This window comes from Otolemur garnettii, unplaced genomic scaffold, assembly GCF_000181295.1.
Source record: "Otolemur garnettii isolate 467f Iridium unplaced genomic scaffold, OtoGar3 scaffold00042, whole genome shotgun sequence".
Taxonomy (NCBI): Eukaryota; Metazoa; Chordata; class Mammalia; order Primates; family Galagidae; genus Otolemur; species Otolemur garnettii.
In genome coordinates, this window is record NW_003852437.1 from 301,174 (window position 1) to 313,425 (window position 12,252).

Consider the following 12,252-nt stretch of genomic DNA (forward strand, 5'->3'; position numbering starts at 1 on the left):
CCCTAGGTAGAGTGCTGTGGCATCACAGCTCACAGCAACCTCCAACTCCTGGGCTCAAGCGAGTCTCTTGCCTCATCCTCCCAAGTAGCTGGGACTACAGGTGCCTGTCATAACGCCCAGCTATTTTTTGGTTGTAGTTTTCATTGTTTGGCAGGTCTGGGCTGGATTCAAACCTGCCAGCTCTGGAGTGCATGGCTGGCGCCTTAGCCACTTGAACTACAGGTGCCGAGCTTGCTTTAAATGTTTTCTTATTTAATCCTTACATCAACTATGTGAGTTTATTACAGTAAAAGAAACCAAGGCTCAGAAATATTAAATAACATGTCAAAGTTCTGATAGTTCTAAAGTAGAGGTGCTATAACTCAAATTCAGATCTGTCTGACTTCAAGTCCTTGGTTTTCCATCATCAAGACTTTACTATCTAATCTCGTAAAGTCTTCCATCACGGGTCATATTTACTCTAGGTATTTTCTTGTACCATTTGTCCTTTATTTGCATCCCTGTAAATGTAGTTATCTGAAAATGAAAACTCTAAGAGGAATAGAACCAGAACTACATAGTTCTTTTGTTAGTATACACAATGGCGAAAGTGCTTAATCAAATGCTTGTATGATAGAAAATGTAGTTTCTAATATTTTGATTGATACCTTTTTAAACAATTGAATAGTCTCTGTTTACATAAAGATAAAGTTAAGAAGGAGAAATAACAGGATCATGATTGTACCATATGGAAGAATTTATTCCTAGGAGAAAATAGTAATGTTACATAAACAAGAAAATATTAAAGAAACTCTTAAAATATTTTAAGGTTTGTTTTCTTTAGTAATTTGAGATTTTTTTTCTACTAGTTATAAGACAAAACTATAATATAGTGGGGGCCCTGTTCTTCATAATTATGAATTTCTCTAGTGGAACTCCAGGTTCTTTTCCAGGTGTTAATTATAAAATTTAAATTTTGTTTCTTTTTTTTAAATTTCATATCAGGACATGGTTATACAAGCTCTTCAGAAAACTAATAACAGAAGTATAGAAGCAGCAATTGAATTCATTAGTAAAATGAGTTATCAAGATCCTCGATGGGAACAGATGGCTACAGCAGCTGCCAGACCTATTAATGCCAGCATGAAGCCAGGTGATTAATCAAACATTTTTTTCTAGTCTCTTCTGTTACATAGTCTTAAAATACTTGAGTATGTCAAATCTTTGATCTTTGAAATTGTTAAAATCTTCCTAGTAAATGAAAGTTTTCAAATTAAGATAACATTATAGTGTTATGCCAAAATGAATTTGAAGATGGCGACCTCACATTTAAAAGTTAATAGTAGGTAATTCTCATAAGCATCAGTCTAGGTTGAAAACTACCTGACAGTATACTACAGCCAAAATACATCTTTTTTTTCCCCTGTAAATGTCATCATTCAAACTATTCTTTTTTCCTTTTTTTTTTTATATTATGAAAAGCAGACTAAATATTTAGAAAGCAAATAAACAAAAAGAAAACACCACTGTTAATAACTACAGTATTTTAGTATGTTTTGTTTCCTAGTCTTTTTTCCTGTGGGAAACCTGAGTAGGTTTCTATATGTGTATTTTGATACTTGCTTAAGCAAAAAATAGGATCATACTAAAACTTAACTTTATTCATTTAATATACCCTGCATAACTTTTCTTGTTATTGAATGTTTTACAAAATAATTTTTTTTTGGAGACAGAGCCTCAAGCTATTGCCCTAGGTAGAGTGCTGTGGCATCACAGCTCACAGCAACCTCCAACTCCTGGGCTCAAGCGAGTCTCTTGCCTCATCCTCCCAAGTAGCTGGGACCACAGGCACCCGCCACAACGCCTGGCTATTTTTTGGTTGCAGCCGTCATTGTTTTTTGGTGGGCCCGGGCTGGATTTGAACCTGCTACCTTAGGTATATGTGGCTGGTGCCTTAGCTACTTGAGCCACAGGTGCTGAACCACAAAATAATTTTAATAGCCACATTAAAATAGATTTATCACATACTTTATTATCTAGTCTCCATTTTTGGATATTTGCCTTGTTTCTGTTTTTATTTGTCATTATAGATGAGCTGATACCTGAGGAAATAGAGGAGTTAAGGGGGATGAATTTCATGAAGAAGAATGTTTCTAGGGTTGGCCCCTGTAGCTCAAGGCGCAAAGGCGCCAGCCACATACACCAGAGCTGGCAGGTTTGATTCCAGCCTGGGCCCACCAAACAACAATGACAACTACAACCAAAAATAGCCGGGCATTGTGGCGGGCGCCTGTAGTCCCAGCTACTTGGGAGGCTGAGGCAAGAGAATCACTTAGGCCCAGCAATTAGAGGTTGCTATGAGCTATACACCATAGCACTCTACCCAGGTCGACAGCTTGAGGCTCTGTCTTAAAAAAAAAAAAAAAAAGGAAGAGTATTCCTATGCATGGCTCCTTTGGCAGGTTTTGATGCCACAAAGAAATAAAAGTGGCAAGAACACGGAAAATAAGATATGAGATGTCACTGGAGAAGTCCATAGGGGCCTGAGTGTGCCTGACTTGTTTAATTTTTATCCTAAGAGTAGTGGGAAGTTGTGGAGGTGTTTGAGGTAGGGTAGTGACCTGATTAGATTTGCAGTGCAGAAAGATAACCTGCAGTAGATGACAGTGGAGAGGAAGAAGGGAGGATGTGGGGACAGGCTTGATAGGAGATAGAGTAGTAGGAAAGGAAGGTAATTTGGGCTAAGAATATGGCAGTGGAGAAAAGTGAAAGAATTAAGAGGAATGGGAGCAGTAAAATTGATAAAGACTTGGTGAATTGATTACATATGGGGGGCGATGATGGAGAAGGATGACTCTCAGATTTCTGGCTTAGAAAAACAGATGAATGGACACCCTACATTAAAAAAGGGAATGCTAAAAGAGGACAGGATTTAGTTGAAAAGATCATTAAGTCCAATTTTGGACAAAAGATTAAGTTCACTGAATTATCTAAGTGGAGGAAGATACTAAGTAAAGATTGGGAGATGTATGTGTAAGCCATGTGTGTGACTAGGTCACAGAAGGGAGATAACATAGATAAAAATGATAAGGTGACCTGCAATCAAACCTAATATTTAAAGCTGGTAGGAGAGGATAAACCTGCAAATAAGATAGAAAAATTTGCTTAAAAGGGAGGAAGAAAAGCAGTAAGGTTTTTAGTGTCTTAGAAACCAAGGAAAGAGAAAGTCTCAACAAGGGTAGGGAAGGGTCAAAATGCCAACTACTACTAAAAAAACAGATCGTGATGGAAATGTTTCGGATTGTGTGTGAAAACCCCACACTGTACCCCAGAAGTGCATTAATGTACATAGTTAACTGTACCCCAGAAGTGCATTAATGTACATAGTTAACCATTCAATAAAAAAAAAAAAAAAAACCAAAAAAACAGATCGACCAAGATGAGAACTAGAAAATATCTAGTTTCATAGAATACTATTGTTAGCTTTAGTGATACGGTGTATTAATTTGCTAGGGTTGCCAAAACAAAATACCAGAATGGGTGGCTTAAACAATAGCCATTTATTTTCTCAACGTTCTGGAGGCTAGAAGCCCAAGAATGCCAGTCCAAGTTGCTGGCAGATCTGGTTTCTTTTGTGGCATCTTTTGGCTTGTAGATGGTTGCCTTCTTTCTGTGTCCCCAGGGCTGTCCCTCTGATGTGCACATGTCTGCGCTGTGTCTCCGCGTACAAATATTATATTGCATTAGGACTCACCTTAATGATCTCATTTAACCTTAATTACCAAATATAGTCACATTTTGTGGCAGTAGGGGGTTAAAACTTCAAAGTAAGGATTTGGTGTGGTATGCAATTTAGCCCATAACAAATGGGGTAACTTGTTTCTATTCATCCATGAGAGCATAATGCAGATTTGAGTGAGTTGACAGCTGAATAGGATGAGAAGTAGTAAAGAACACAGTATAATTTCTTTGGGCAGTTGTTTTGTGAGGAGTAAGGAAGGACGCTAGAAAACAAACTATTGTGGTGAAGATCTTTTAGAGTTTTTAAAAAAATTTCCAATTCATCATAAATTAATAATTTACAAAAACAGTAAAAGTAATTATTAGAAAATCAAAATTTAAAGTGACATACTAATATGTTTATGCATTTTATGATTAAACAAACATAGGATTAATTGATGTCAAATTTCTATAAAAGTTTCTCAGTTCTTGGTCAACTTTCATACTTATTTCATAGAGCACTAATTTGTGGGCCAGCACCAGACCAGATAATACTTTGAGGTGGGAGGTCTATGTGTGAGAATGGAATGAGTCTTTTTTTTTTATAGGAAAGAAATCTATTTAAAAATAATTGGAAGACCAATTATCTCAACAGTTAAGAGCAGGCGTCCTCAAACTACAGCCTGCGGGCCACATGTGGCCCGCCAAGGACATTAATCCAGCCCGCTGGGTGTTTTTGCTGCAGCTCCCTTGTCCTGCTTAGCAGCTGACTCATCCCAGGGCCTGCAGTCTGGCCCTCCAATGGTCTGAGGGACAGTGAACTGGCCCCCTATTCAAAAAGTTTGAGGACCCTTAGTTAAGAGAATAAAAATAGCCAGGTGCGATGGCTCACGCCTGTAATCCCAGTACTTTGGAGGCTGAGGTGGGTGGATTTCCTAAGCTCAGAGGTTCGAGCCCAGCCTGAGCCAGAGTGAGACCCCCGTCTCTACAAAATAGCCAGGCGTTGTGGCGGGTACCTATAGTCCCAGCTACTTGGGAGGCTAAGGCAAGAGGATCACTTGAGCCAAAGAGTTTTAAGGTTGCTGGGAGCAAAGATGGCATGGCACTCTATCAGGGGTGACCATGTGAGCCTCTGTCTCAGGAAAAAAAAAAAAAAGGTGTAAAAATAATTAAGAGAGAAGGTTTCTGAGAAGCCAAGGGAAGAGAAGATTCAAACATAGGATGAAGAATTGTTAGCCTTAGATTAAGGAATAGCCATCTTTATCAGCAGCAGATACTGGGTTTTGTAGGGAAGATGAGGAAGGGAGTTTCTTTCTTTTTCTTTTAATTAGAGACAAAGTCTCACTCTGTGGCCTAGGCTGGAGTGTAATGATATGATCATAGTTCCGTGCTGCCTGGAACTTCTGGGCTTGGGTGATCTTCCCACCTCAGCCTCCCGAGTAGCTGAGATAATAGGTGTGAGCCACAGAACCCAGCAAAGGAGTTGATCTCCGATGTTTTCTGTTTTCACTGAAGTAGTAAATTGATCACTTACTAAGAGTGCTGAGTGAGGAATAGGATAGATACTTTGAGTAGACTGAAGACTGACAGTCATGGAAACCAAAGAAAGAAAGGCATTTTTTGGTGGTGCTGAGGCCATTTGAGGATGTTGATCATGCATTTATAGTACATTCGATTCATCCATTACATTAGCTTTACTTGCAGGCTTAAAAAAAAAAGATAACTGGAATTACTTATAACCAGAGTTTTACTAAATAAGGGTAAGATAAGACAGATAATATTGGCTCGGCGCCTGTAGCTCAGGAGTTAGGGTGCCAGTCACATACACCAGGGCTGACAGGTTCGAACCCAGCCCAGGCCTGCTAAACAACAATTACAACAAAAAACAATAACAACAAATAGCTAGGCATTGTGGTGGGCGCCTGTAGTCCCAGCTACTTGGGAGGCTGAGGCAAGAGAATCATGAAGCCCAAGAGTTTGAAGTTGCTGTAAGCTGTGATGCCATGCACTCTACCAAGGGCAACATAGTGAGACTCTGTCTCAAAAAAAAAAGACAGATAATATTGCTGAAAGGATAATTTAAATCTTTAGTCAGACCATACCCACCTCTGCCTTCATTTGCTTCTTTGTTCTTCCACATTCCTGGCTGAAGCTTCACTGCTTCTCAGATCGCATCTACTACCACTCTTCCCTACATCGACTGCTCTCCAGCATTACTGAGTTTTTTTTTGTTCTTGGAAATAAGAAGCTCCTACCTCAGAAGCTTAAATCTGCCTTTTAACCTCATATGTCATCTCAGAGGAACCTTTTCTGACCACTGAATCTCATCTCCTTTTATCCTCCTATTACTCTAATCCAGGTGTCCTCAAACTACAGCCCACAAGCCACATGCAGCCTGCCAGGACATTTATCTGGCCCGCCAGGTGTTTTTGCCACCACTGCCTGTCCTGCTTAGCAGCCGACTCATCCCACGGCCCGCAGTCCGGCCCTCCAATGGTCTGAGGGACAGTGAACTGGCCCCTAGTTTAAAAAGTTTGAGGGCTTGCTCTAATCTGTCTTTTTTTTTTTTTTTTTTGGTAGAGACAGAGTCTCATTTTGTCACCCTCTGTAGAGTGCTATGGCGTCACACAGCTCAAAGCAACCTCCAACTCCTGGGCTTAGGCAGTTCTTTTGCCTCAGCCTCCCAAGTAGCTGGGACTACAAGGTGTCCGCCACAACACCTGGCTATTTTTTTATTGCAGTTTGGCTAGGGCCGGGTTTGAACCTGCCACCCTCGGTATATGGGGCCAGCACCCTACCCACTGAGCCACAGGCGCCGCCCTCTAATCTGTCTTTTGACACCATTTATGTTTCATTCATAAAGCATTCATCACATGCTGAAGTTACTTTTTGTCTTGCTCCTCCCCCAAGAGTGTAGGTTACATGGAGCCTGGGATGTTCAGTAGTTCACCAGTGTACTTGGGTTGCTTAGAGCAGTACTTGGCATATAGTAAATGCTCAATACATGTGTTATGATGAATAGAAAAAAGGAGAGGAGAAAAGGAATATGAAGGGAAGAAAGCATGGTAGAGCATGGATTTAAACTGGACAGAGTGTGTCATAGAGAAAGAGGAGGACTAATGAGGTAGGGAAGTAATCTTGGAGATCTTGATGAGGTTGGAGAACTTTTGCCGTAGGAATAAACGAAAGTATAGGAAAGGAAGTTGTGTCTGAGAGTTTAAGCCTTAATGATTCTGAAAGAAGAGCAGATATGGGTGATATCAAAATTTTAAATATGATCCTCGGAGTGATATTTGAGGAAGCAGAGAGGTCAAGAATCTTAAGAGCTGAGGGCAGTGGACGGTTCATCCACGTGGATGTTGAGGTCACAAGACAATGGCAGGATTTAGAGGAGACCAAATGCCAAAGTTGCAGGAGAATGAGAAAGGGCAAGTAGAACTGAGTGTGACCTTCTAGATGGCATGAACTTCAAGGAGCTGGCTTTTTCAGAGGAATAAGCATAAATAGTGGAACTCCATCTTTTGGCTCAGTTTAGTTTTAAAGAAAACTTTAATTTCAAAGGGCTGAAAGGAAAATAATACCAGCAGAAGTAAATCAGCCTTTAGGAGGTGACAAGAAGGCTTGGAGCAGAGGTTGATAATACAGAAGCATTTGCTGGTTGCATAACAACGCTGATCTAGAGAGGATAGTGGAAAGGTTTGGGAAATGAGAGACGTGAAGCGCTTTTGATAAGGGGCAGCACAGCAGGGATGGGCTTATACTATAAAAGCTGGGTGGGTGACATGGGATGTTTCGTGTTAGCTGGCCATCTGAAGAACATGAGACTGGGCTGGTGGCCAGAGGACTTGTCTGACTTGCCCGACTTGCCCAGAATGATGATTTTCCCTGAAGTCACAGACCCCCAAGTGCTCCCCAGAAGAAAAGGAGTATGTTAAAATGTACATTTTTAACATTAACCACTTTTTTCTCATATTTATTATTAAATATACTTTTGGCTAGGATGATGTTGACCCTTCAAATTTATGGGTGTTTCTTACTTTGTTTTGGTTTTAATAGTGATCCATGGCTCAGCGCCTGTAGCTCAAGCAGCTAAGGCATCAACCACATACACCAGAGCTAGCAGGTTTGAATCCAGCCTGGGTCTGCCAAACAACAATGACAACTACAACCAAAAAATAGCCGGGCATTGTGGCGGGCGCCTGTAGTCCCAGCTACTTGGGAGGCTGAGGCAAGAGAATTGCTTCAGCCCAGGAGTTGGAGGTTGCTGTGAGCTGTGACACCACAGCACTTTACCCAGGGTGACAGCTTCAGGCTCTGTCTCAAAAAAAGAAATAAAAAATAGTGATATATGTTTTATGTATTTAGATCTCTACCTTTGTCGTGCTGGGGAAGACATTCCTAAAAGTTACCCCAGTATTATTCAATTTTCACTTTTTTTTAGTGATTATATGGTTTCATCTTTAATTTTGAAATCTTTTAGTCCTTCTGGACATGTATATTTGCATAGTCTTTTATACCGTGTATTTTTAAAATGTATCCTATATTTTTCCTAAGTGGCAAGACTATTCTATCTTGAATACTTTATTTTTTTGATATTGGATATTCTTGCTGATTTTAGTTATTTGGAAATTTGTTAAAGATGGACACTGTGAAATCTGTATCTTATTTAGCATTCAGCCAATTATTACCTATTAGATCTTTTTCTATTTTAAAAGCCATATTAAGGTGAGGCCCATAGCTCAGTGGGTAGGGTGCCAGCCACATACACCAGAGCTGGTGGGTTTGAACCCAGCCCAGGGCAGCTAAAACACAACCATGATAACTGCAACAAAAAATAGCCAGGCGTTGTGGGTGCCTATAGTCCCAGCTTTTTGGGAGGCTGAGGCAAGAGAATTGCTTAAGCCCAAGAGTTGGAGGTTGCTGTGACTTCACGGTACTCTACCCATGGTGACAGCTTGAGACTCTGTCTCAAAAAAAGAAAAAAGCCATATTAAAATTTATTTTAGGCTCAGCACCTCTGGCTCAAGTGGCTAAGGCGCCAGCCACATACACCTAAGATGGTGGGTTCAAATCCAGCCAGGGCCTGCCAAACAACAATGATGGCTGCAACCAAAAAATAGCCAGGCGTTGTGACAGATGCCTGTGGTCCCAGCTACTTGGGAGGCAGAGGCAGGAGACTCGCTTGAGCCCAGGAGTTAGAGGTTGCTGTGAGCTGTGATTCCACAGCACTCTACCCAGGGGGACAGCTTGAGGCTCTGTCTCAAAAAAAAAAATTTTTTTTTAATTTTAAAATTAGTATTGTATCTATAAAAATTACAAATGAACACATGCTTTGGCTCGATGATACCACCTCTAATAATTTGTCTATAGATTCACTTTGCATATATATGAAAGTATATCTGTACAAAATTTTTCATTGCTGCTTATTTTGTGTTTGTAAACTAATAGTCTGAAAACACCCTAAATGTTTTATCAGTAGAGGAACTGATTAAATAAATACTTTCATACAATGACAAACCATGGTGATTTTTTTTTTTTTTTTTTTTTTTGAGATAGAGTCTTAGTCTGTTGCCCAGGCTACAGTGCCGTGGCCTCAGCCTAACTCACAGCAACCTCCAACTCCTGGGTTCAAGCAGTCCTCCTACCTAAGCCTCCCAAGTAACTGGGACTACAGGTGCCCTCCACAATGGCCTGCTAATATTTTTATTTTTAGTAGCGATGAGGTCTCACTCTTGCTTAGGCTGGACTCCAGCTCCTGAGCTTGAACTCCACCTACTTCCACAGTACTAGGATTACAGGCATGAGCTATTGTGCTTGGCCATATTTTTATGATTCTTGTAAGAGAATTGAGCATTATTTAGTAGTTTCAGAATTCTAAGCTAAATTTTTCAAAAACAAAGAGATTAAAAACATGTTTTTTTTTTTCTCTTTTATAAATGTAGGGAGTGTACAACAATCAGTTAACCGCAAACAAAGCTGGAAAGGTTCTAAAGAATCCTTAGTTCCTCAGAGACATGGCCCACCACTAGGAGAAAGCGTGGCCTATCATTCTGAAAGTCCCAACTCGCAAACAGACGTAGGAAGACCTTTGTCTGGATCTGGTATAACGGCATTTGCTCAGCCTCATCCTAGCAATGGACAGAGAGTAAACCCACCACCACCACCTCAAGTAAGGAGTGTCACTCCTCCACCACCTCCAAGGGGCCAGACTCCCCCTCCAAGAGGCACAACTCCACCTCCCCCTTCATGGGAACCAAACTCTCAAACAAAACGCTATTCTGGGAATATGGAATATGTAATCTCCCGAATCTCTCCTGTTCCACCTGGGGCATGGCAGGAAGGCTATCCTCCACCACCTCTTAACACTTCACCCATGAATCCTCCTAATCAAGGACAGAGAGGAATCAATTCTGTTCCTGTTGGCAGACAACCAATCATCATGCAGAGTTCTAGCAAGTTTAACTTTCCACCAGGGAGATCTGGAATTCAGAATGGTAATGGTCAAACTGAGTTTATGATACATCAAAATGTTGTCCCTGCTGGCACTGTGAATCGGCAGCCACCCCCACCATATCCTCTGACCCCAACTAATGGACAAAGCCCTTCTGCTCTACAAACAGGGGGATCTGCTGCTCCTTCATCATATACAAATGGAAATGTTCCTCAGTCTATGATGGTGCCAAACAGAAATAGTCATAACATGGAACTGTATAACATTAATGTACCTGGACTGCCAACAAATTGGCCACAGTCATCTTCTGCTCCAGCCCAGTCATCCCCGAGCAGTGGGCATGAAATCCCTACATGGCAATCTAACATACCAGTGAGGTCAAATTCTTTTAATAACCCGTTAGGAAGTAGAACAAATCACTCTGCTAATTCTCAGCCTTCAGCTACAACTGTCACTGCAATCACACCAGCTCCTATTCAACAACCTGTGAAAAGCATGCGTGTTTTAAAACCAGAGCTACAGACTGCGTTGGCACCTACCCACCCTTCTTGGATACCACAACCAACTCAAACTGTTCAACCCAGTCCTTTTCCTGAGGGTACCAATTCAAATGTGACTGTCATACCACCTGTTGCTGAAGCTCCAAACTATCAAGGTCCACCACCACCTTATCCAAAACATCTCCTACACCAGAACCCGTCTGTTGCACCATATGAATCAGTAAATAAATCTAGCAAAGAGGATCAGCCTAGCTTGGCCAAAGATGATGAGGGTGAAAAAAATTATGAAAATGTTGACAGTGGGGACAAAGAAAAGAAACAGATTACAACTTCACCTATCACTGTGAGGAAAAACAAGAAAGATGAAGAGCGAAGAGAATCCCGTATTCAAAGTTATTCCCCTCAGGCATTTAAATTCTTTATGGAGCAACACGTAGAAAACGTACTCAAATCTCATCAACAACGTCTACATCGTAAAAAACAATTAGAGAATGAAATGATGCGGGTAAAATCTTTTAAAATGTCCACTTTTATACTTCATCATCTGTTTGCTTTATATTTCTTTTAAAATATTGTACTCTAGTATTTTTCTTCTTATAGTTAAATATATTATCCATTACAGAATTTAAAAGTGATAAATACTTCAGTATTTCAAAATTTACTCAGAATTGCCTATAATAAAGTTCTTATCTAAATGAAGAAAAATATAATTTACAGTGTATAATTTATGTATACATAATCCCTTTATATGGAAGTTGGAGAAAGGGTTGTTTTCTGGTTTTACACATTATCTTAGGATTTACACACATTTTAGGATGATCTAGGAATATCTGAGTCTTATCTCTTGACATGCTTATGAAACATTTCTTTATACTTGTAGTAAGTTTTTTTAATTTATAGGTTCATTTATCACATAGGTCTTATTAGAAAGGGTCAGAGGAGTTCTCCCTTCAGTTATTTCCCCTTTCTAATTTCATTTTTATAACGTACTGGAGAAAACTGTGCTGACATTAGTTAAACTGTACTAAAAAGGAGATCAAAGTAAGTAAACATTCACTTTAGTCTGTTTTGTGATTCAATGTAGATCTCTTCTCTAGATGTTATGATTAACATTATAATTATCATTACTTTTATCATGTACTTAGAATTCAAAGATTTGACTCTTATGTCTGTCACTCATGAAAGAGGCTTAAATTTATGATTAAAGTTTGTTTTTTTTTTTAAGAGACAGAGTTTTACTTTATCACCCTTGGTAGAGTGCCGTGGCGTCACAGCTCATAGCAACCTTCAGCTCTTGGGCTTGGGTGATTGATTCTCTTGCCTCCGCCTCCCGAGCTGGGACTACAGGCTCCCAACACAACGCCTGGCTATTTTTTGTTGCAGTTTGGCCGGGGCTGGGTTTGAACCCGCCACCCTCGGTATATGGGGCTGGCACCCTACTCACTGAGCCACAGGCGCTGCCCTATGATTGAACTTCTTTACATACTTAAAAAGCCTATCTTTTTTTTTTTTTTTTTTTTTTGACAGAGCGTCAAGCTGTCCCCCTGGGTAGAGTGCCATGGCTTCACTGCTCACAGCTATCTCCAACTCCTGGGCTCAAGC

The 12,252-nt window shown here is 40.3% G+C and overlaps 1 protein-coding gene across 2 annotated transcripts in view; it reads left to right on the top strand.

Moving 5' to 3' along the window:
* Positions 1-12,252, top strand: part of LATS1 (large tumor suppressor kinase 1) — a 54,201-nt gene that overhangs the window by 27,302 nt on the left and 14,647 nt on the right. For both annotated transcript variants that reach the window (XM_003790255.2, XM_023513528.1), the window contains 2 exons: positions 985-1,132; positions 9,642-11,155. In XM_003790255.2, the coding sequence (XP_003790303.1) occupies positions 985-1,132; positions 9,642-11,155 (1,662 nt within the window). The remainder of the gene's footprint in view (positions 1-984; positions 1,133-9,641; positions 11,156-12,252) is intronic.